The following is a 25933-nucleotide window of genomic DNA, read 5'->3' as shown; positions in this document are numbered from 1 at the left end:
GAGGAAAAGTTATTAGGGCCTCGTTGACCAACACAGGGGATTCGTCGACAAAGGCATAAGAGGATTTGTCGACGAACACAGGGGATTCGTCGACGAAGAAATACCGAAAGGCATTTCGAGCCGATTGAATTTTGTCGACGAGGACTAAATTTCATCGACGAAATTATTGAAGGATTCATCAACGAATGATGTGGTTTGTCGATGAAATCCCCTGTTCTATAAATAGAAAAATCCGGATTTTAACTTCATTATTAAGCAAGCTTCCTTCTCTCTCTCTCTTTCGTCGATTTTGGGCCAGATCTTCTCCAGATTGACAATCCGAAGTCACCACGACGCTCCTGGGGAAGTTGTCTCCAAATCTGCCGAAGCGGATCGTTGGTAAAAGTAAGGTGGAAACCATCCCAAATCCAGGGTAAGGCTTTCTACTCAATATTTGGATTTTTGAAAATTGAGAAAAGTGTTAAACACTTAGAAATACTGAACTTTAGTTTTGGAAAATATTGTTTCCAGGGTGTTGAGTTGAGAACCCTGTGGGAGCTAGGTAGATTTTCTTATGGGCTTTTTAAGAATCAGGTAAGGGGATAAACTAAGCTAGTTCTTTTTCAAAAAATGTATGTATATATAACATTTGATTTCAGGAAAAGTATATATGTTCATATATATAGTTTATATTTGGGAAAATACTGTTGAGATAATGATACGTTGAATATGTGAAAAACCTGTTAGTGTGGCATGAGTATAAAATGTTGTGAAATATTGTTTTCTGGAATAGGATCATGATACGTATTTTTATAATGGGAAACCGGCGTACGGGCCAGGATTTTTATATATATGATTTGTCGATGTACAGGCCGTGCTATGATGTGAATTTCCAATGTACGGGATGTGCTATGATGTGATTTGCCAGCGTATGGGCTGTGCTATGATATGATTTGCTGGCGTACGGGCCGTGCTATGATGTGACTTGCTAGCGTACAGGGTGTGCTATGATTTGCCGGCGTACGGGCCGATGATTTTCATTATATACGTATATATGCAAAATGATATGATTGATGTGAAAATTAATGATATGACATATCCATGTATCACAGTTTCAATATATATTATATGGTATCAGTAGCTGGTTGACTTGGTCTAGGCTAGCACTTGCACGGTACCATTGCTATGTGTCCATGGTCTTTGTGATCATGATATTTGTGTTAACGCCGTTGTACGGAGTGGTGTGATATTGGATGGTCGATGTGGTTTTTAAGAAGTGTGTGTGATCGCCCCTGGTGTACGGACCAGGTCAGGCAGCCCCATCGGACTTACAGACTGTACTGTTGACTGGCAGTGGTCGGCCAACCATTTTCAAGTCCCACCTTCGGGCCATACACCCACCCAGTCATGTGAGGGTAATACATGACAACAGTCAGCTAACCTACTATGATGTTTTGTATTATTATTATTATTATTATTATTATTATTATTATTATTATTATTATTATTATTATTATTATTATTATTATATGAGATGAGATATGTTTATGAAAATGTAGTATGTTCTGTCATGATTTGATATATATATGTTTTCCCAGATTTGACGAAACAGTTACTATGTATATTATATATGGTATATGTAGAACACAAATTACTTATGTTGCCACACATTGGTATTAGTTTATTTCCCTTACTGAGAGGTGTCTCACCCATAAATTTTATAAACTTTTCAGGAGCCCCAGATAGGAGAGCGAGAAAAGCCCCACTGATCTAGTGTTGTTTACCTGCCCTTTTTGAAGGGTAAGTTTTGTAGGGACAGTTAGATTTTGTGGGAAATGTCCCTAGATCTTATTTTTGAGATGTATATACTGGATTACAATGGATGTAGTGACTTTGGGGTTTATGGAATAAGATGGATGTTTTGTGTTTATAATACTGCGTTTATATGTTTCCTGCTACTTAGGCTTTCGTGTTATGCTCTGATTTATCCCTAGTACCCATGGGTCCAGGTGTATTATGATCTGCTGAGCTGGGATATGAGATATGTGATATTGAATATTTATTATGGAAAAAAAATGTGGAAATTAAGTAGGTCGTCACAAGAGTACATTGCCATCATTGAAGCAAGTAAAAAGCTTCTATGGATGAAGAAGTTCCTAGATGAATTTGGCCTTAAGAAAGAGAAGTATGTTTTCTATTGTGACAGAAAAAACGTTATTTATCTCAGCAAGAATCCGAGTTTTCATTCAAAGTCGAAGCATATTGATGTTCAATAACACTAGATTCTTGAAGCGTTGGAGTCAAAGCAGTTGAGTATAGAGAAGATTCATACTAATGACAATGCATCAGATATGATGACTAAAACAACGTCCAAATCAAAGCTTAAAGCTTGTAAAGCCACAACAAGTTTTGTTGAACTCTCTGCATAAGTCAGGGGGGGAGATTTGTTGAAAGACTTCCACTTCTCTTCTAATAAAAGGTATAAATAGCTACTGTACAAGGTAGGATACTAAAGTTTAGGATCATGATGGGCTAATTTAGGAAAGCAATAAATATCTAGATACAAACTAATAATCATAGAGATCCTAATCTATTATGTACAACTAACAACAAAGGAAACAAAAAAGGAAACAATGAGACAATCTTAGATTATGGACAGAGGTGTAACAACTTGGAGATAATCACTCAAAATGTCAACAAAAAGGTATGTTCAAGTGTTGCAGAATCTCTAAATTCTCCATCAAATGCAAGAAAAAAAGCCTTTGGTTCAACTCGTGAGAGGTAAACAACACTCATAATCGATAATATATATAGTTGTGAATGAACTATGAATTTGCACAGCGAAATTTAAACGCAGCAAACAATGAAGAACCAAAATGAAACAGACACACTCAGTATATTTGAAAGTAATAACAATCCATACAAAGATTTACGTGATTTGATAAAACCTACATCCACGGGAGCAATCGACAAAGTTTTTCACTATGAAAATCACAAAGTACACAATACAATCTGTTAACTTTATTGTAATCCCAAAAGGGGGAAGGGGGTGAATTGGATTTTTAATGTTTTTCTCTCCTAGGTCAAGTAGCCAATAGCAGTATTTCACAAACTTAAGGTAAATCTAGAGCATATATAAAATAAACTGATAAATATAACTAAATTAAAATTTGCACAAGTAAATTAACCAAACATGCACAGAATAGTAAAGCGAGTAAAGTACAGATAACACTAGATATGTTATCGAGGTTTGGAAAATGTGCCTACATCCCCGCCTCGGCTCGCAAGCCTGAGGATTACACTACGACTCACTTAACGGGTGGAGCGACACCGGTTACAATCAAGTCAAATTACTAGGGCCGCCCTCAGCCTTTACATATAATCCTTTCAGGCTAGATTATCACCCCTTCAGGCCACACTTGAAATACAACAAATAATAAATACAATTTTCGCGTACAAAAATGCATGCTTCTCTAATAAGCAGATTTGTACCAGTATAACCAATGCACTTCACAATGATAAGATCTAAAAGTTCAGTAAAGACAATATTACAACTCTTAAGATAATGTCAGTGTGGCAATCAAAGTGCAAGAGTGTGTTATGATAATTGTCATGCCCCGAACTCACAGGTGGGTCCCAGGGGTGAATATAGTAATCTAACCTATCTCTGTATCAATTCAACATACATGATACAATACAATAAGAGGGTCTGACCCCGTGGGGTACATAGATGCCCTATACACATACACATACAAATCCATACTCATCATACGTAGAGGAATACGGTCTTTTTATACATATATAATATCATACCAAAGTCTATATAAGTTAGGATATACATTCTCATAATACAAAACATAGCCCAGGTGTCTACAAAATCATCCTGACAACCCAGATACCAAAACTTGTACCTAACACGTACTAGCAGTAACTAACGACACCCCCACTTCCAGACACTAGGATGCTAATTACGGTTACCTGAAGGACCTGAAAACATTGTACGTACATTCGGGGTGAGACACCTTTAGTAAGGAAGAAAGTAGGTTATATCAGTGTGTGGCATACCAGTGTCATTTTACATAAAATATAACACTGTACAATACGATATAGTTCCAAAACGTTTTCATACAGCTCCATACAATTCCATACAGTTCCAGTATTTTCAAAAAAGCATTCTAGTACATACGATACTCAAAACATACGGTTAGTGTCGTCACACTAATACACAACTATGCTATGAAACCCGAAACTTCAAGCGATTACATTGCCAATACGATGTAGCTCACACAAGTACGCAACTACGATATGAAGTCAAGTTTCACAGCGATTGCATTGCCAACACGCAACTACTCTATGAACTCAAAGCTTCACAACGATTACATTGCCATACAGGGTAGCTCACACCCTTCGGTGACCAGCTGGATGACATGGTGATATTTCACACCCTTGGATATAGAGTCGGACACTCTCGCCCACGGTTTTGACACCGGTACATGGCACAGCGTACGGTAATTAGCCGTCACATAGCTGTTTTGGCATATGGTAATTAGCCGCCACTAGCCGATTTCACAAAACTTAGAATCATTTTGGAGCTCATACTCCTATACATATCAGTGTACGGTAATAAACCGCCACATAGCTATTTTACAACATACCTAGAACAATTTCATACAACCATACATACCACACTTATTTGGTTTACGGAAAATCATATCGTTTTCCATTTCAAGTATACAGTTTATGCAAATATAGATAACAGACATCTTGATAATACAATTTAAACCAAACGAACGGTTTTCCAAACAAAGTAGAGATGATACATGAAATCCTCAATTTTTCCCAAAAACTATAACCCAAAAATCCCGTATTTTTACCCGATTACCAAAACATACATACGATCTAAGCCTATAAGCTTACCGATCCTGATTTCGAAAATGAACTAATATAAACTGAATCCTCTTACCTTAACCCAAATTCCAACTATGAACTCTACGGTCCCCAAAACTACGAACTAAGACTCCAAAACCTACAAACCATAGTACAATACATGCTTACAATTCGTACTACTACACATATTCTGAATCAGAAACGAAAACTGAACCTTACCTTGATTTTAACCCAAAACCCGAATTCGCTTGAAATGAAATTTCGATCTGCTAGAAACGTAGAGAATCCTTTCCTGATCCTCGCGGTAACGTCCAATTTATGAATCAGGCGACGAACGGTGACGAAATCGAGGAGAGAGAGAGAGAGAGAGAGAGAGAGAGAGAGAGAGAGAGAGAGATAGAGAGAGAGAGAGAGAGATAGAGAGAGAGAGAGAGGATTTCCAAATCTTAGCCAAGAAGTAACCCCAAAATATCCTTTAAAGGCCTTTGACTCTGGTGGATTCGTCGACGAATTGGCATCCTCGTCGACGAGTCTGCCATTACTTTCGTCGACGAGACGGTGGCCTCGTCGACGAGCCAGATATTTTCAATTTTTTCGTGACCTCTCAGCATTCCCTCGTTGATGAGCCTCTGAATTTCGTTGACGAGAACAGAAGAAACTTCGTCGACGAACCTCGGCCTCGTCGACGAACTTTGCTTAATTTACCATTTTATCCTTCTTTTACATAATTAATCCATATATCACGGTTCGAGTTCTTACAATAATATCTTTGAAACAATATATGTAAATATATCAATCACAAATAGGGTTTCAATGATTTTAAAAGTATAGTCAAATATCTCAAAAAGATTTCTAGAAAATCAAGCACAAGAGATATTTAGAACACAAGCTTGTCAAAAAATATTTTCTTCAAAGAAAACACAAGACAAGCTCAAAAGTCTTGTAATAAAAATGCAAAGACTCATAAGCTAATAAAAGTTTCCCCATAAAAAGGATTTATGAATTAAATATATGGGAAAAAACTTTTGTGCTTAACTCTCAATAAAATCAACAAGTAATCACAACAATGAGAGTATAAGCTTGTATAGGCAGTGTAGGATATCTCACAATACTCTCACTAAATATGATTTTTCAATGGAATGAGCAAAGGAGGAGTTGGGCTTGTATGTGAAGGAATAGTACTAGAGAATTCAGAGAGAAATTTTCTTAATCAAATCCTTAATTGAGTGCTAATCTTTGCAAATGGGAGCATATATATAGCCTTCACCCAAAAAGTAACCGTTTGGACACATAGGAGATAATTAAAATTGTTTTAAAACATTTTAACCTTAATTAACCCAAGTTAGCGCAGTTAAAAATGTGGCAACCCGAGAGTTTTGGTTGCCCGGACCACAGGGTAAGTTGCCTAAACACTCACAATTGGAAAAGTTGAATTTTCAACTTTGGGTGCCCGAGAATAGATTCGGGTGGTTGAACCAAAGCGATTTTCCAAATGCTCAAGGTTTAGTTGCCTGGTTCATGGTTCGGTTTGCCGAACTTTATGATTCTGTTGCCCAAGGTAAAATTAAACTTAGTATTTGGGCGCCCAAGGGCAGTAGAAAGTGTCAGCCTTTACATTCGATCGACCGAGAACAATATATTCAATTTAGGTTTGGTCACTCAGGCTTTAGTTAACATGTTGATTTTTACCAGTTCGATAGACCGAGGCGTTTTCAACGCGCTAAGTTCGGTTGCTCGAAGCCCTTTCAAACTTATGAATTTTTTAGCATAAGTTACCCCCATCTTCATACTTATGATTTATAAGATAGAGGAGATTTTTCCAAGTGACGTGCAAGGACCCAAGGTCGTTCTAAGGTCTAGGATTTTTAATTTAACCTAAAAAACCTGGTGTCGATCGACTGAAGTCTTTTCTATGGTCTTTTGAGCTTATGCATCCTATCATGCACACAATGCAATTATTTAAATCCATAATATTACAAACCCAAAATATAAAACAAAATGCATTTATAATATAGCACAAATGTCTTCTCCTTCTTCTTTTGCTCCTCTGATTCGTCATAGAGTATGCCAAGTGATATAATTATTATGTTCCTCCTGGCTTCTATCACTTTCTTATGTGTGTACTAAAATATTAAATTTGCTAAAGTACTAAAAACACACATAAGAAACTCACAATTTGTCACTATCAAAACTAGGGATCAGACTCAAAAAGTCAACACAATCAATACAATGATCTGAGTAGAATCTTCTTCTACTCAGAATATACCCAAAATGGTATATTTATAAACACCACAGAGGCTTCCCTCCAAACATCCAATCGTATTAACTTTCACATTCAAATTTTAAAATCATTGTTGCCCTTAACAAATTAGTCGACGAATTGGGCCACTCCGTCGACGAATTCAGACAAAATGTAAATGTTCTGAACTCGGTATCTTTCAGTCGACAAATTGAGCCAATTCGTCGGCTGATTGTTGCTGCTCCATCAACACAAGTGATTTCAAGTCTGTTTTATTTCTTATTTATGCACTCCTTCAAGTAAATGAGCCACAGAAACATAACATATATATATTAGCACCAGAGGAGTCCATGCGTGGACTGGACTTAATACACATGAGTGAGTACCAACTTGACCTAAAAGTTTAAACCTTTGGGTGACTTGATATATATGGGTGAACACCAACTTGACCCAAAAACTTAAGCCTACTTGGTTTTGGGCTCAACCATGTATATATGCATCCATTATCCACTCAAATTTTTCAATAAAGGACAAACTCAGTAGAATTCTAAACAATATATATACGTGTGGAGGAAGAGAGAGAGAGAGATTGCCATTTTTAAAATGTTAAAATGCAACCATAATTATTAAGAGAGAGAGAGATTGCCATTTTTAAAATGTTAAAATGCAACCATAATTATTCATTTTTTTTATTATATAAAAAGATGTAATATTTAAATTGATAATATTGCTATTTCTAACTCATAGCTTTTCCATTAGCTTCGTCAAATTCACGAGTTTAAAATTAAAATAAAAGTTAATTAATAGAAAAATATTAATTAATGTTTCTTAAAATGCCCATCACTAGTTTTCTAAAAAAAATTATAATTGAATTAATCAAATCAATTAACTTATTTAGTTATAAAATTTAGGACAAAGTTACTAATCTCTCCTTAGGAGTAGCAAAATGATATAATTTTTTTTTGAATTTTCAAAAATCTCATTAATCTGCTTTGATTGTGCCATTACCAATCATGGGTAACCCTCGGTCCGGTTGCCCCTAATTGAAGCCCGAATTACCTTGAAAACAACGTCCAAAAGCTGAGTCAATAGTCGCGGAGTCGAGGGATGTAGATGAAATTGATCAGACTCTATGAAAAATAGATCATTAGCCCACTCTAGTTGTTGAGATTTCAAAAATATAATAGACTTCCCCTAAAATTTGTCAAAAAGGCACAAATTTCTACTAAAAAAACTTGTCCTTTTGTAATAAACTCTGTGTTTTTTTTCACAAACTTTTAGGGAGAGTCTTAAAATTTTTGAAATATCAAAAGGGGTCCTTGAAATATTTAAATCTTTAGAGGATATTTTTGTCTTTTTACCAAATTTTAAGAGAGCTAAGTACGCGTTGTGTTAAAATTTATAATTCATGGATAAGTACATAATTTAAAAAAATAATTGAAAAAATTGTAACTATAAAGCTCAAAATGTAGTTATTTTGAAAATTAAAAAAAGAAGAAGAAATTGATAATGAAAAATAAATTTTCATTAATTATTCCACAAAGATTTCTTTTAAAGTTTACTAAAAAACAAACATCAATCAAACTGTTAATTTGGGAAACGAAATGCCACGTGCCAAATTGCCACGTTTGATCCCTCCGCGTGGATCGAGCGTGCCCTTGCGAGCCAACCCGCCCAATACGTGTGCTGGGCCATGCCCATCTTGTCGGCCCATTATCCTCAAACGTGGACCATCAAACCCAATTTTGGGCCCATATTCATGATAAGAGCCCTGCAGCCCAGACCACGATTTTCGAAAAAATTGACGTAGACTAAAGCATGCCCTAAATCCAAATTTGTAAAGATATTTTTGCACTCCCAAATTTATGAAATATTTCCATAAATTACCCTCTTACAATTAGTTGAATTGCCCTTCTCAAGAAGGCTAGTTTGCATATTTTATGGAATGACCGTTTTACCCTCCATCAATGCGGAGGGCATGGCGGGGAAGAAAAATCATCACGACGAAATGCCGAAGCTGCCCTCATCCCGCCCCCTGTTCGGTAGGTTCATTCTCCCGCAAGCTTCTCCCCAAAATTCAAATCACCCGCCCACGCTTTCATTCAAAACTTCCTGTGAAATTCTCATCGCCCTATAAATTTCAAAGCAACCCCTCGATTCTCTACACACCCATTTCTGCTTTTATATTCTTATTTCCCTCTCAATCTTCAAATTTCAATTGCTAGTGCTGATTTTGCAATTGGGATTTTTGCAGTAGAGCTTCCAATCTTCGATTCAATTTACCTTCTGTGAATCCAAAATGCCTTCAATGCCGGAAGAGCCCTTGTTGGCTCCAAACCCAGATCGGTTCTGCATGTTCCCGATTCAGTACCCGCAGATTTGGGAAATGTACAAGAAGGCTGAGGCCTCGTTCTGGACCGCCGAGGAGGTCGATCTCTCCCAGGACCTCCGCCATTGGGAGGCACTCACCGGGGACGAAAGGCACTTCATCAGTCACGTCCTCGCCTTCTTCGCTGCCTCCGACGGTATCGTCCTCGAGAACCTCGCCGGAAGGTTCATGAAGGAGGTCCAGGTCGCCGAGGCCCGCGCCTTCTACGGCTTTCAGATCGCCATTGAGAACATCCACTCCGAGATGTACAGCCTCCTCCTCGAATCCTACATCAGGGATCCAAACGAAAAGAACAAGCTCTTCCACGCAATCGATACCGTCCCCTGCGTCGCCAAGAAGGCCGATTGGGCCCTCCGGTGGATAGACAGCTCGGAATCGTTCGCTGAGCGTATCCTCGCCTTCGCCTGCGTCGAGGGTATCTTCTTTTCCGGCAGCTTCTGCGCCATATTTTGGCTGAAGAAGCGCGGGTTGATGCCAGGGTTGACTTTCTCGAACGAGCTAATCTCCCGTGACGAAGGCTTACACTGCGATTTCGCGTGTTTGCTGTACGGGTTACTGAGGTCGAAGTTGAGTGAGAAGCGAGTCAAGGGAATCGTCGCCGATGCAGTGAACATAGAGCGGGAGTTCGTGTGCGACGCGTTACCTTGCGCCCTCGTGGGGATGAACGGCGATCTGATGAGCCAATACATCGAGTTTGTGGCTGATCGGCTTCTGGGTGCATTGGGATACAGCAAAATCTACAACGTCCCAAACCCGTTTGATTGGATGGAGCTGATCTCCCTGCAAGGAAAGACCAATTTTTTCGAGAAGAGGGTCGGGGAGTACCAGAAGGCTTCGGTGATGTCGAGCTTGAACGGGAATGGAGGAACACATGTGTTCAAAATGGACGAAGATTTCTGATTTTCTGATTTTCTGATTTAGGATACTGTCTGTTTGTAAAATTTATTTTTTTCTTATTCCTACTTCACTACCTTCACATGTCATGTTATTTGTTTGTCCTGTTCATTTTCTCCCTGGAGAAATGATATATAAATATAAGTAATCTTGTTCTCCCTCATGTTTGAATTCACATGGGAACATGTTCCTATACCTAGACGTAGGCTTCTTACACTTGTGATTTTCCTAACCAAATGCCTAGTTACTAAGCATAAGTCATGTGGGAGGATGGACTTCATGTTTTTAGTTAAAGGAGGTGCTTACAAGGTGCAAGGATGGACCAATGTTTCCTAGAACATGGAATGGAATGGGGATGTGATTACGGTACAAGCAAGGGGAAAAAAGGTGCATAGGCACTTGTATATTTTGGAGAGGATGTGAGGTGTTTCTAAAGGTAGAAGAGATCTTCTGTTGAGAAATAGATTAATAATGGCAGAAATGGAATTAAAATGGGATGATTTCCCACTTTCAACCAATACAAAGTTATGTTTTGTGAAAAATGTTGAATTAAAAATTTGGATTGTTTCATTTAGCTTTCTAGAAACAAAAATGTTTCACGTTTTGAAACATTGTTTACAAATACATGGTTTGCTCGGGGTGTTAGCATTTTCTGGCAACCATGGGATGGACTGCATTTTTCAGCAGTTTCAGCCTTTTCCATGTATTTGCAAGTTATATGGAGAGGTTTCATGTGGGGTTGCCTTAACAAAGCTTCTAAACTAACATTTCCATGGAGGTACTGTGGAGCCCTGTCTACCTTATTTTAGTATGCTCGTTAGACTTGTTGATTTTCTATCATCTAGACATTATGGTTTGGTCTATGCTGTTATGTTTGCTGGATTCAAATTTTGAACCCCTTGACTGTGTAGTGGAGAATTCTCCACTGAAATGTGGCTTAAGTTGATCAGATTACAACATATGCAGTGCATAATTGCATATGAAATTAAGAATTGGTTGGTACAAGTGTACTACCAGAGAAATTTCTTGTCGGAATGAAAAGAAAGGGTACCTATCTTTATGATGGAAACCAATGGTCATTGCTCAGCCCAGTTGTGTTTCCCTAGTTGAACTTGTAAATTTATTTATTTTGTGAATACTGAATTTGATATTATACAGGAAGCTGTTGCTGCAACCACTGCAATCCAAGAGGATATATTTTTTGAGATGGGAGTTGGTAAGCTTATTCCTTTTGATGCAGTGGATATACTAGTGTGAAAGTTTCTGATTTCTTTAGACTCAGTAGATCACAAAATAAATTATTTTATTTTCAAATATGCGAGGGTTCCTGCATCATTCTGGACGTGGGCAGGTAAAGACGTTAGTTCAGGAAACTAGGATTAGATTAGCAACTTGGAATATAGGGACACTTACGGGTAAAAGCATGGAAATTGTGGATACAATGATTAGAAGAAGAATTAATATAATTTGCCTTCAAGAAACTAAGTGGGTGGGGGAGAAAGCTAGAGAAATCGATAAATCAGGTTTTAAACTTTGGTACACTGGAAAAGAAAAACATAAGAATGGAGTAGGCATTATTATAGACAAAAACTTAAAAGATAGCGTTGTGGATGTAACTAGAGTAAGGGATAGAATTATAAAAATCAAAATGGTATTAGGACAAGAGATAATAAATATCATTAGTGCTTATGCTCCTCAAGTTGGCTTAGCAGAAAATCTTAAAAGACAATTTTGGGAAGATATGGATAGTATTATACAAGGCATACCAGAGACTGAGAAAATATTTATAGGAGGAGATTTGAATGGACACGTTGGAAGAAATAATAAAAATTATGAAAGGATACATAGAGGATATGGATATGGAGACAAAAATGAGTCTGGGGAGATGATCTTAGACTTTGCTATGTCATATGATTTTAGTATAATGAATACTTGCTTTAAGAAGAGAGAAGAACACTTAATAACCTTTAAAAGTGGACAAAATAGAAGTCAAATAGATTTTTTTTTAACTAGGAGGGTAGATCGTGTATCATGCAAGGATTGTAAAGTTATTCCAGGTAAAAGTCTAACCACACAACATAGAGTCTTAGTGTTAGATATATGCATTAAAAAATGGAAGAAAAAGGATAAAATAAACCAGTGTAGGAGAACTAGATGGTGGAACCTAAAAGGAGAAAATATAATAAAATTAAAGATAAAATGATCAAAGATGGGGATTGGACCTTAGAGGATGGGATAGATTCAAATACTCTTTGCAATAGATTAGCTAGCTTTATTAAAAAGATAGCAAAAAAGATTTTAGGCGAATCAAGGGGAAGATTCTCAAATAGCAAAGAAAGTTGGTGGTGGGATAAAAATGTACAAAAAATCATAAAGACAAAAAGAATTTGGTATAAAACGTGGCAAAAATGTAGAAACAGCGATAACTTTGAAAAATATAAGGAGGCAAGAAAAGATGCAAAAATGGCCGTTAGTGAAGCTAAATATAGATCATTTAATAGTTTGTATGATAGATTAGGTACAAAAGAAGGGGAAAGAGATATATTTAAACTTGCTAAAGCTAGAGAAAGGAAGAACAAGGACTTAGGAAATGTAAAATGTATAAAAAGTGAGGATGATATTGTCTTGGTTAAGGACGAAGATATTAAAGAAAGATGGCGAAGTTACTTTAGTAAGTTGTTTAATGAAAACCAAATAAAAGACTTAAATTTAGAATTGTTAAATGAGGAAAAGACTAAAAATATAAGATTTATTCGAAAAATTAGAGTTAACGAAGTTAAGTTTGCACTAAAAAAGATGAAAAATGGGAAAACTATGGGACCAGATAACATCCCAATTGAAGTTTGGAAATGCTTGGGTGATAACGGAATTATATGGTTAACTAATTTATTTAATACAATTGTAAAAACTAAGAAAATGCCAGATGAATGGAGGAAAAGCACTTTAATACCTATATACAAAAATAAAGGAGATATTCAAAATTGTAATAACTATTGTGGAATTAAACTTATGAGTCATACGATGAAACTATGGGAAAGAGTAGTTGAACAAAGATTAAGGTTGGAAACGAAGATCTCAGAAAATCAATTTGTTTTATGCCTGGGAGATCTACCACAGAAGCTATTTATCTTTTAAGAAGATTAATGGAAAAGTTTAGGGAAAAGAAGAGGGACTTGCATATAATATTTATTGACCTTGAGAAAGCATATGATAGGATACCTAGGGAAGTTCTATGGTGGGTTTTAGAAAAAAAGGGTGTATGTTGTAGGTATACCGATGTCATTAAGGATATGTACGATGGAGTAATGACTAGTGTAAAGACCATAGATGGAGAAACTAGAGAATTTCCAATTATCATAGGTGTACATCAAGGATCTGCTTTGAGTCCTTATCTTTTTGCTTTAGTGATGGACCAATTGACTAAAAGTATTCAAAAGGAGGTTCCATGGTGTATGTTGTTTGCAGATGATATTGTATTAATTGACGAAACTAGGGATGGAGTAGAGGTTGAGTTAGAATTATGGTGAGAAGTTTTGGAATCTAGAGGCTTTAAGATAAGTAGAAATAAAACAGAATATATGAAATGTAATTTTAGTAATGATAGGAGGAATATTGGAGACAAAGTTAAACTTGATGATGAAGAAATAAATCGTACTTGTAGATTCCGATACCTTGGATCTATTATGCAAGCTGAAGGAGAAATTGAAGATGATGTAATGCATAGAGTTAAAGCAGGTTGGGTAAAATGGAGAAGTTCTTCAAGTGTTCTATGTGATCGTAGAATACCCTTAAAATTGAAAGGGAAGTTTTATAGGACAGCTATAAGACCAGCTATGCTATATGGATCAGAATGTTGGGCGACGAAGAAACATAATATCCAAAAAGTAAAAGTTACCGAGATGAGGATGCTTAGATGGATGAGTGGTATAACATTGAAAGATAAATTAAGGAATGAACATATTCGTGGTAAGTTTGGTGTAGCTCTTATAGAAGATAAGATAAGGGAAGGACGACTTAGATGGTATGGACACTTGCAACGTAGGCCTTATAGTGCACCTGTGAGGAAGAGTGACTTAGTTACTGTGGGGAGCAGTATAAGGGGTAGGGGTAGACCTAAAATAACTTGGGAGGAGATAGTGAGTAAGGATTTAATATCTTTGAATCTATCAAAAGAAATGGTTCATGATCGCATAAATTGGAGGAAAAGGATTCATATAGCCGACCCCACTTAGTGGGACTAAGGCTTGGTTTTGTTGTTGTTGGTAAATTTTGATATGCTGGCTAATATGGCAACCTTTCATTGGGAGTATATTAATTGTGGTGAACATGTAATTGTTATGCAGTTGAGCATCTAGTTCATTTGTCTTCATGGTGGACTTTTTGTTTTGTGTACTCTTGCTCCTTTCAGTTGTTTCTATCTTGCATTCTAATGCAAAAGTGACATTTGTTCCTCCATGCAGCATAAGTGTGCTATGCAACAAATATTAACACTTTATTTGGATTGAGTGATTTGGAGAGAAAAGAAAAGAAATTAGTCTTTATTTTCAAATCACTTGTTTAGATTGTTCTTTATGAAATAACTGGAGACAGGGGGAAAGAAATGGAGGGAAAGCAGACCCATTGATGACCTTTGTTTGGAAAAGAGATTAAATTTATAGTACTTTTTAAAGTACCAAAAACACCTCAAGAGAAAAAAAGTTTATTGTCTTAGTTAATAAATAAAAGGCCAATTGGGTAAAATGACTTTTTTTTTTCTCTTCAATTATCCAAATAACACGAGAGAAATCACTCCCTTTTCTTTCCTCTTAAAAAGCTTTCATTTTTTTTTTTTACCCCTAGTTATTCAAAATATTAGCTGGAGAAGGTTATATATAATGACTCCTTGCTGCTGAAAGCAGTTCATTTTGATGTCAGCTTTTATATTATATGTGTTACCATGTTAAAATTTCCTTCTTTGAGTATCATGGATGATGTGTGAGAGGCAGGTCTTATGCAGCTCCATTTCATGGTTCTGCATTTTCTAACATGATTCCTTCTTGCACTGTCATGCCACCAATATAATTAGATGAATGAAATAGAAAGCTAGATTAAAGGAGTATGTGGGTACAGATTTTTCAGTCAATATGAATTAAGAATTTCTAAAATATTGAAAAAGTTGCATTGATTTGATGGTATGGTAAGTGAACTTTGATCAAAATGGGCATCACTTTGGGTTTTTAAATTGCTGTATACTGATCACACTGAAGCTAAATTATTTTATATTATTTTCTCAATGAGCATGTCAAATTTTGATGATTTCTGTGTTTTATAATGTGAGCTATGGCTCTTAGTTATGAAGATAGAAAGAGAGTGACCCAACCATGTTAACGAAAGTCTAATCAACTATCTTTTCTTTATTCGTGCTTGACATTTTGCAATATTTTTCACTGTTCCTGTAATTTTACATTTACTAATGTGTTGTGACAACATCTGAATTGTTTTTTGTATTACAGATCCAAGCTTTGGGTTAGCTTGCCTGGGCAAAGTACATGCGGTTTATGAGAATGATCTGGATTTGGTGGTTCGCTTTTATACATTACTCGCAGTGTATATCTCTCTCCCTCCTCAACTTCTCTAATACCTAGATGCTGCTTAATTTATTAAAAAAAATTTGCCATTGATTTAGAAATGGCATCCAAATTGGCTGCCTTTATTGAAAGCTCCTTTCTCATGTTATTTGTGTCAAAATCTGTTGACCTTTTGAAGAGTGAGTTTATGTGTTGTGCATAAAACGAGTGAAGAGCTCAATGCGATCATTTCTTTTGTGGATGTGAGCTGTGGTACCCAAGGCTCAAATCTTCCACTCCACTCCACCAAAAATGTCCAAGGCTTGGTGTCTTATATTTTTACATTTAGTCATACAGTATGCCTCTGGACTTTCATTTTATACTTGGATAAAGTCAAAATTGAGTTTCATCACGCTTTCAATCATTTCGTGCTGACAGTTATAATTCAGATAATGATTTGACTTCTAGAGCATTTTGCTTGAAAGTTATGTTTTGTTGAGAAGTTGTGTATATCAACAATTTTTATTGTCATTTTTGTGGACATTCAGTTATGCTAATCATGCTAGAAGTATAAGTGCAGATGTACAACTAGTCTTCCTTCACTTTGTTGCATATCAATCCAACATGATTCATCTATCAATATTTTAAAATATTTGTTTTTAGTTTTTCACTCACTATTGGGAGTTAGAAAACTACGAATATGTATGATTTTTTTTCTTCTTATTAGCATTTGTTTGTTTAAAGCTATCTTGTTTACATTTACTTCCAATTAGGTGCTAGACAGGTTTCTTGATATGAGAGATTTTATCCTTAATTCTTTGTTTCTTTTTATTTTTTTCAATTTTTTCCTCATCAGAATCTTTTGTGTGGAAAATCTTGCCTTCTTTGGTTGTAAACATGGATTTTATAATTATTATTATTATTATTTTGATACATCATTTTGTTTCTTTCTAATATGTATTTTCATTTATCACAGGCTTCTTTGATAGGCTGTTAGAGAGTTTTGAGTCGTTTATTCTGGTTGAAAATATGGCTAATGACACTGGTCTTATGGAAATGATAGGGAAGAGATGGCATGCAAGGAGGCTGAGCTGGGATCAGACAAATTTGTTGAGAGAATGCACATGCAGCGCAACTTACAGGAACAGGTAAGAGTATTAATTTCATAAAAGGAGCTTGTTGAAAGTGGGTATGGCTTTCAGGTTGATGGTGAACCTTTCTGCAGCAACTTGAGATGCTAAAGCACATGCGCAAATTTCACCTGGATGATCAGTATGCAATCCTTGAGAAGGTAAATGCCTTTTCATGCTCCTTTGCTTCAGAGCATATCAATATGGAGCTCGGAACATGTGATATTAATTAGAAATAAGGCAATACATATATTGGAAAGCTATTTCCCTGGTCAGTTGCTGCTTGTACATAACTAAATTTGTCTAGTTGAGAATAGATAACATATCTTTTGCATTCTCATGAAGTGCAATTGCTAGTTTTCTAGGAGCATTAGTGTGTCTGATTAATCCTTGTCAAGGACTTCCTTGTTCCTCTCTCCATCTCTCTCACACAACACACATGGAGACACATGCGCACCGCTCAAAAATATCAAGTGTCAGGAAATGTCTGCCCTTCTGTCTACCAGTTATTTGGATCTGCAAAATGGCATTTGAACCTTAAAACTCTACAATACAATTGAATTTTGTGTTGCAGTTGCATCAGCAGATGGAGGAGGCCAATTTTGAATGTGGGGCATCAGTTTTGTCTGGGGAACAGATTCAAGAGGTAGTTCGAAGGAGGATATCGCCTGTATTAATGCCAAGGTAGATTGAAGATGTTTTCAAGATTTTCATTCTCAAGCAGAATTTTCTTATTTGTATCCTCTGGGAAAAAAGAGTGCTGACTTGCTTTAGCGATTCCTTGTGAGATGCAGATTGAAACTTGTGTTCGTAGTTTGTTTGCTCTTCTTTATCCTTTGAAAATTATTCTATTTCTATTCTCAAATCAGCAGTTAGCTTTTTCTTAGATGAAAAATGAAGGGCTTGGTTTGCAACATTAAACTGAGACAATTTTATTAATTGGGATGTAGTTCCACATGATTATTTGAGAGCATCATTTTATCAATCATTTAGTTTGATATAATAAGTATGAAATGCCTTCCCAGGATGTCAGTTTATGGGTGATTGGTTGATGAGAAAACATGTCAAGAGGGAAAGTGCTGAGTTTTTGCAGCTTGGGAGGGATGATTGGCTTCCTGTTGTTGTAAGACATGGTCTGAACTTCTGTGGTGGCTGTTTGGATAACAATTTGAATGTTGTGACTTGTTCAAACATTGTCACTGGGCAATGTTTGGTTGAATTTGGATTATTGGATACTTCATCATCTGTGGTTTTGAGAAATATTAGGCTTCATTTTTGTTTGGACTTGATCAATTTTAAAATTGTTAAATTTGAGTTTGACTTGGTTGTGAATTCTCTGAAATTTAAACTTGATTAAATTTTAATTTGATCACAAACTAATGAATTGATAAAGTACGTAAATCTCGATTTTGTTTGATTGAGGTTGTGAGTAGTATTGTAAAAGTTGAACTTGATTTCTTAGGTTATATTGGAGTGGTTTCAGTTCCACTCAAATACAAATAAAGTTAAGCTTAGTTGATGCATGGGTCCAGCAGCTTAAAATATTTTTCCTCCTAATCTTCATTTTTTCTTTCCCCTAAAGCCCTGTTTGGAGTGTAGAAAATATTAAGAAAATTAAAAAAATAATATTAAGGAATCACATTTTTATGTTTGGTTATCAAGAAAAGTGAGAAATTTTTTTTTAAAAAAAAAATGTCAAATCTATGAGTAATATTTTTAATTTTACACATTATTAATATTTAAATTTTTTAAAAAATTTTTAGTCATATTAAATAAACTTTCTTAATTTATAATATTTAATAAAAAAAGAGAATATAAGGGAAAATGAGTTTCCTCATTATTTTCTTTTTCTAAATAAGATCCTTAATTCAAATGATCCAAAATATTTCAAAAGAAAAAAAAAACTAAGCTAATCAATGGGTTAAAAATTGGGAAGAAAAAAAAATTAATGAACTTTTGTAACCATGTGGGATAAATGTAAAAGGTTAAATCAAAAAATTCAATGTAAAATAACACAAGAGGTTCAAGAATTAGGTACAAGTGAAAAGACAACTTCTAAAATTTGTTTGGGAAAAAAAAAAAAAAACTCATTTTCAAATATGTTCTAAATACATAAATACATTTAAAAATTAAAAAAAATTATTTTAATTTGATTAAAAATTTAGAAAAATTATATGTTAACATGCTTAAAGTAAATTTCGCTCATTAGTTCGTGATATTTTTAATTTCCTTGACAACAAAAAATGAGAAAGTAAATTCTTTTGAATTTTTCAAGGGAATCGTCGCCGATGCGGTGAACTTAGAGCGGGAGTTGGTGGGGATGAACGGTGATCTGATGAGTCAATACATCGAGTTTGTGGCTGATCGGCTTCTGGGTGCATTGCAAACCCGTTTGATTGGATGGAGCTGATCTCCCTGCAAGGAAAGACCAATTTTTTCGAGAAGAGGGTCGGGGAGTACCAGAAGGCTTCGGTGATGTCGAGCTTGAACGGGAATGGAGGAACTCATGCGTTCAAAATGGACGAAGATTTCTGATTTTCTTGTTTAGGATACTGTCTGTTTGTAAAATTTATTGTTATTTGTTTGCCCTGTTCATTTTCTCCCTGGAGAAATGATAGATAAATATAAGTAATCCTGTTCTCCCTCATGTTTATTTCTATTTTCTTTCACAATTGGAGGCATCGTCGAAACACAGCCTTAAAGTTTCATCGACATTTGGAAATCTCGTACCATGCGACCACACCAATGTGTTATATCATTTGTCAATGTGAGGCAGTGAGTGAGACGGTGTCGTTTTAGCGCCTTATCGGCTTATCCTAGCGCACCCCTTTTCACCCCCATTTTCTCTCGTTTTATTTTTCCTGGAAAAGGTGAGAAAGTGATGTAAAGGGGTTCGGTAATTGAGTCTGCGGGTAAGAAGCATTGCGTAACTGCGTTTTTAATTTTCGATACTGTTTCTACTCACCCTCTACAATGTGGGGCTCATCTATGGCCGCCGCGGGGTTGCAGAGCTCGGGAATGCTGTCTCGAGAACAGTTGCTTCATCTCTTCGCTCGCTTTTCTTTTCTTACCTGCCAACCTGGTAAAATTTTTTTATCTACGGCATCTGGTCCAGTTTTTTCCATTTTTTTTTGTTGTTGCTTTCTCACGAATTTGGTTTTGACATAATCTTTAGGCGTGAAAAAACGGATTGCAGATGCTGTGAAGAATAAGGAGGTGACATTTCTCATCCCATCTTTCCATTCTGCAATAATTTTGTGATGACGGGGTTTGTTTTTTATGCTTGGGCGTTGTATTGTTAAACCCAAATTGAAAATGGGCGCTTGTAGTAAGGGCAAATAGTTTGATGAATTCACCTGTTTGAGGGTTTTTTTTTTTTCCTTTTCTTTTCTTGTTTTTGCTTTAGTATATTAGTGGTAGTTTCTGTGTCACTATCACTATTTTTTTTCCTCATAAATTTGCAGAACTTTAAAAATTTTTTATTCTTTAGCATACATGTCTGATCTTTTTGGTTAGTTTGTATTGACAATTGCGAGACAAGTTATTCTCAATGTGTGACACCAAATTCAAAACTTAGATGCCCCAACCCCTGAACTAGTAATTTTGATTCTTAGCATATGCCTGAAGCTTTTGGTTAGTTTGCATTGACAATTGCAAGACAAGGAGTTTGATGTATGATACCAAGTTCAAAACTTAGATATATGTACCTCTAGACTGGTCATTTGGTTTTGGGAATCTTTTTAAGGGTTCCTGGCATGCCATTCGGGAACCTTTGAAGCCCACATTTGCTAAGTTCACGAGTCTTATGTGACGGGCAACTAGGATTCCTTGGAAATCCATTATGCTTACAAAACATTCTTTATTTTTTTATTTTTATTTTTTTGTAATTTGATATCCCATGGGAACATGATCCTATACCTAGACATAGGCTTCTTACACTTGTGATTTTCCTAACCAAATGCCTAGTTACTGAGCATAAGTCATGTGGGAGGATGGACTTCATGTTTTTAGTTAAAGGAGGTGCTTACAAGGTGCAAGGATGGACCAATGTTTCCTAGAACATGGAATGGAATGGGGATGGGATTACGGTACAAGCAAGGTGAAAAAAGGTGCAATGGCACTTGTATATTTTGGAGAGGATGTGAGGTGTTTCTAGAGGTAGAAGAGATCTTCTGTTGAGAAATAGATTATTAATGGCAGAAATGGAATTAAAATGGGATGATTTCCCACTTTTAACCAATAAAAAGTTATGTTTTGTGAAAAATGTTGAATTAAAAATTTGGATTGTTCGATTTAGCTTTCTAGAAACAAAAATGTTTCACATTTTGAAACATTGTATACAAATACATGGTTTGCTTGGGGGTTAGCATTTTCTGGCAACCATGGGATGGACTGCATTTTTCAGCAGTTTCAGCCCTTTCCATGTATTTGCAAGTTATATGGAGAGGCTTCATGCGGGGTTGCCTTAACAAAGCTTCTAGATTAACATTTCCATGGAGGTGCTGTGGAGCACTGTGTACCTTATTTTAGTATGCTCGTTAGACTTGTTGATTCTCTATCATCTAGACATTATGGTTTGGTCTATGCTGTTATGTTTACTGGATTCAAATTTTGAACCCCTTGACTGTGTTGTGGAGGATTCTCCACTGAAATATTGGCTTAAGTTGATCAGATTATAACATATGCACAGTGCATAAGTGCATATGAAATTAAAAATTGGTTGGTACAAGTGTACTACCAGAGAAATTTCTTGTCGGAATGAAAAGAAAGGGTACCTATCTTTATGATGGAAACCAATGCTCATCACTCAGCCCAGTTGTGTTTCCCTAGTTGAACTTCTAAATTTATTTATTTTGTGAATACTGAATTTGATATTATACAGGAAGCTGTTGCTGCAACCACTGCAATCCAAGAGGATATATTTTTTGAGATGGGAGTTGGTAAGCTTATTCCTTTTGATGCAGTGGATATACTAGTGTGAAAGTTTCTGATTTCTTTTGATTCAGTAGATCACAAGATAAATTCTTTATTTTCAGAAAAGTGGTAAATTTTGATATGCTGGCTAATATGGCAACCTTTCATTGGACGTATATTAATTGTGGTGAACATGCAATTGTTATGCAGTTGAGCATCTAGTTCATTTGTCTTCATGGCGGACTTTTTGTTTGTGTACTCTTGCTCCTTTCAGTTGTTTCTATCTTGCATTCTAATGCAAAAGTGACATTTGTTCCTCCATGCAGCATAAGTGTGCTGTGCAACAAATATTAACACTTTATTTGGATTGAGTGATTTGGAGAGAAAAAAAAAGAAATAAGTCTTTATCTTCAAATCACTTGTTTAGATTGTTCTTTATGAAATAACTGGAGACAGGGGGAAAGAAACGGAGGGAGAGCAGACCCATTGATGACCTTTGTTTGGAAAAGAGATTAAATTTATAGTACTTTTTAAAGTACCAAAAACACCCCAAGAGAAAAAAAGTTTATTGTCTTAGTTAATAAATAAAAGGCCAATTTGGTAAAATAACTTTTTTTTTTTCTCTTCAATTATCCAAATAACACGAGAGAAATGACTCCCTTTTCTTTCCTCTTAAAAAGCTTTCATTTTTTTTTATCCCCTAGTCATTCAAAATATTAGCTAGAGAAGGTTATATATAATGACTCCTTGATGCTGAAACAGTTCATTTTGATGTCAGATTTTATATTATATGTGTTAACATGTTAAAATTTTCTTCTTTGAGTATCATGGATGATGTGTGAGAGGCAGGTCTTACACAGCTCCATTTCATGGTTCTGCATTTTCTAACATGATTCCTTCTTGCACTGTCATACCACCAATATCATTAGATGAATGAAATAGAAAGCTAGATCAAAGGAGTATGCGGGTACAGATTTTTCAGTCAATATGAATTAAGAATTGCTAAAATATTGAAAAAGTTCCATTGATTTGATGGTATGGTAAGTGAACTTTGATCAAAATGGGCATCACTTTGGGGTTTTAATTTGCTGTATACTGATCACACTGAAGCTAAATTATTTTATATTATTTTCTCAATAAGCATGTTAAATTTTGATGATTTCTGTGTTTTATAATGTGAGCTATGGCTCTTAGTTGTGAAGATCGAAAGAGAGTGACCCAACAATGTTAATGAAAGTCTAATCAACTATCTTTTCTTTATTTCTGCTTGACATTTTGCAATTTTTTTCACTGTTCCTGTAATTTTTTATTTACTAATGTGTTGTGACAACATCTGAATTGCTTTTTTGTATTACAGATCCAAGCTTTGGGTTAGCTTGCCTGGGCAAAGTACATGCGGTTTATGAGAATGATCTGGATTTGGTGGTTCGCTTTTATACATTCCTTGCAGTGTATAGCTCTCTCCCTCCTCAACTTCTCTAATACCTAGATGCTGCTTAATTTATTGAAAAAATTTTGCCAATGATTTAGAAATGGCATCCAAATTGGCTGCCTTTATTGAAAGCTCCTTTCTCATGTTATTTGTGCCAAAGTCTGTTTAAGGCCTTTTGAAGAGTGAGTTTATGTGTTGTGCATAAAACGAGTGAAGAGTTCAATGCGATCATTTCTTTTGTGGTCTAATGTGAGCTGTGGTACCTAAGGCTCAAATCTTCCACTTCAAGGCTTGGTGTCTTATATTTACATTTAGTCATACAGCATGCCTCTGGACTTTCATTTTATACTTGGATAAAGTCAAAATTGAGTTCCATCACACTTTCAATCATTTCGTGCTGACAGTTATAATTCAGATAATGATTTGACTTCTAGAGCATTTTGCTTGAAAGTTATATGTTTTATTGAGAAGTTGTGTATATCAACAATTTTTATTGTCATTTTTGTGGACATTCAGCTATGCTAATCATGCTAGAAGTAGAAGTGCAGATGTACAACTAGTTTTCCTTCACTTTGTTGCATATCAATCCAACATGATTCATCTATCAATATTTTAAAATATTTGTTTTTAGTTTTTCACTCACTATTGGGAGTTAGAAAAATACGAATATGTATGATTTTTATTTTTCTTATTAGCATTTGTTTTTTTAAAGCTATCTTATTTACATTTACTTCCAATTAGGAGCTAGACAGGTTTCTTGATATGAGAGATTTTATCCTTAATTCTTTGTTTCTTTTTCTTTTTTTCAATTTTTTCCTCATCAGAATCTTTTGTGTGGAAAATCTTGCTTTCTTTGGTTGTAAACATGGATTGTTATTATTATTATTATTATTTTGATACATCATTTTGTTTCTTTCGAATATGTATTTTCATTTATCACAGACTTCTTTGATAGGCTGTTAGAGAGTTTGAATTGTTTATTCTGGTTGAAATATGGCTAATGACACTGGTCTTATGGAAATGATAGGGAAGAGATGGCATGCAAGGAGGCTGAGCTGGGATCAGACAAATTTGTTGAGAGAATGCACATGCAGCACAACTTACAGGAACAGGTAGAGTATTAATTTCATAAAAGGAGCTTGTTGAAAGTGGGTATGGCTTTCAGGTTGATGGTGAACCTTTCTGCAGCAACTTGAGATGCTAAGACACATGCGCAAATTTCACCTGGATGATCAGTATGCAATCCTTGAGAAGGTAAATGCCTTTTCATGCTCCTTTGCTTCAGAGCATATCAATATGGAGCTCGGAACATGGAAATACAGTGTTTTTTGCTTTTCTCCCGTCTGATAAATGATGTTTGGTTTATGTGATATTAATTAGAAATAAGGCAATACATATATTGGAAAGCTATTTCCCTGGTCAGTTGCTGCTTGTACATAACTAAATTTGTCTAGTTGAGAATAGATAGCATATCTTTTGCATTCTCATGAAGTGCAATTGCTAGTTTTCTAGGAGCATTAGTGTCTCTCATTAATCCTTGTCAAGGACTCCCTTGTTCCTCTCTCTCCATCTCTCTCTCACACAACACACATGGGTCTGCACATGCGCACCACTCAAAAATATTAAGGATCAGGAAATGTCTGCCCTTCTGTCTACCAGTTATGTGGATCTGCAATATGGCATTTGAACCTTAAAACTCTACAATACAATTGAATTTTGTGTTGCAGTTGCATCAGCAGATGGAGGAGGCCAATTTTGAATGTGGGGCATCAGTTTTGTCTGGGGAACAGATTCAAGAGGTAGTTCGAAGGAGGATATGGCCTGTATTTATGCCCAGGTAGATTGAAGATGTTTTCTAGATTTTCATTCTTAAGCAGAATTTTCTTATTTGTATCCTCTGGGAAAAAAGAGTGCTGACTTGCTTTAGTGATTCCTTGTGAGATGCAGATTGAAACTTGTGTTCGTAGTTTGTTAACTCTTCTTTATCCTTTGAAAATTATTAATTTGGAAATGAAGGGCTTTTTCTTAACTCTTCTATTCTCAAATCAGCAGTTAGCTTTTTCTTAGATGACAAGTGAAGGGCTTGGTTTGCAACATTAAACTGAGACAATTTTATTACTTTGGATGTAGTTCCACATGATTATTTGAGAGCATCATTTTATCAATCATTTAGTTTGATATAATAAGTATGAAATGCCTCCCTAGGATGTCAGTTTATGGGTGATTGGTTGATGAGAAAACATCTCAAAACGAGGGAAAGTGCTGAGTTTTTGCAGCTTGGGAGGGATGATTGGCTTCCTGTTGTTGTAAGACATCGTCTAAACTTCTGTGGTGGCTGTTTGGATAACAATGTGAATGTTGTTACTTGTTCATTCAAACATTGTCACTGGGCAATGTTTGGTTGAATTTGGATTATTGGATACTTCATCATCTGGTTTTGAGAAATAGTAGGCTTCATTTTTGTTTGGACTTGATCAATTTTAAAATTGTTAAATTTGAGTTTGACTTGATTGTGAATTCTCT

At 35.6% G+C, this 25933-nt stretch overlaps 3 protein-coding genes across 3 annotated transcripts; all 3 read left to right on the top strand.

The window, feature by feature from the left end:
- The first annotated feature begins 9147 nt into the window (after positions 1-9147).
- Positions 9148-10549, top strand: LOC131168333 (ribonucleoside-diphosphate reductase small chain). The gene has a single exon (XM_058127671.1). It carries the CDS (start codon positions 9405-9407, stop codon positions 10392-10394), a length of 990 nt encoding a protein of 329 aa, XP_057983654.1. The 5' UTR covers positions 9148-9404; the 3' UTR covers positions 10395-10549.
- Positions 10550-10727: 178 nt separating this feature from the next.
- Positions 10728-17752, top strand: LOC131167503 (uncharacterized). Its single transcript, XM_058126307.1, has 6 exons — positions 10728-10775; positions 11547-11604; positions 15881-15974; positions 16998-17082; positions 17160-17225; positions 17639-17752. Exons 1-6 carry the CDS (start codon positions 10728-10730, stop codon positions 17750-17752), a joined length of 465 nt encoding a protein of 154 aa, XP_057982290.1.
- A 1537-nt stretch (positions 17753-19289) lies between these two features.
- On the top strand, positions 19290-25439 carry LOC131168332 (uncharacterized). Its single transcript, XM_058127670.1, has 7 exons — positions 19290-20146; positions 20240-20280; positions 21947-22004; positions 23336-23429; positions 24438-24522; positions 24599-24664; positions 25138-25439. The coding sequence occupies exons 1-7, from the start codon at positions 20038-20040 to the stop codon at positions 25249-25251; spliced, it is 567 nt and encodes a 188-aa protein (XP_057983653.1). The 5' UTR covers positions 19290-20037; the 3' UTR covers positions 25252-25439.
- Positions 25440-25933: the final 494 nt, after the last annotated feature.

Source organism: Malania oleifera, chromosome 11 (genome assembly GCF_029873635.1).
Source record: "Malania oleifera isolate guangnan ecotype guangnan chromosome 11, ASM2987363v1, whole genome shotgun sequence".
NCBI lineage: Eukaryota > Viridiplantae > Streptophyta > Magnoliopsida > Santalales > Ximeniaceae > Malania > Malania oleifera.
This window is presented reverse-complemented; position numbering and strand designations above follow the sequence as displayed.

Coding starts and splice junctions, on each gene's coding strand:
- LOC131167503 (XM_058126307.1), top strand. CDS start 10,728: ATGGAATGGAATGGGGATGTGATTACGGTACAAGCAAGGGGAAAAAAG. Junction 15,975..16,997: donor TTTTATACATTACTCGCAGT/GTATATCTCTCT, acceptor TGGAAATGATAG/GGAAGAGATGGCATGCAAGG. Junction 17,083..17,159: donor AGCGCAACTTACAGGAACAG/GTAAGAGTATTA, acceptor ACCTTTCTGCAG/CAACTTGAGATGCTAAAGCA.
- LOC131168333 (XM_058127671.1), top strand. CDS start 9,405: ATGCCTTCAATGCCGGAAGAGCCCTTGTTGGCTCCAAACCCAGATCGG.
- LOC131168332 (XM_058127670.1), top strand. CDS start 20,038: ATGTGGGGCTCATCTATGGCCGCCGCGGGGTTGCAGAGCTCGGGAATG. Junction 20,147..20,239: donor TTTTCTTACCTGCCAACCTG/GTAAAATTTTTT, acceptor CATAATCTTTAG/GCGTGAAAAAACGGATTGCA. Junction 23,430..24,437: donor TTTTATACATTCCTTGCAGT/GTATAGCTCTCT, acceptor TGGAAATGATAG/GGAAGAGATGGCATGCAAGG.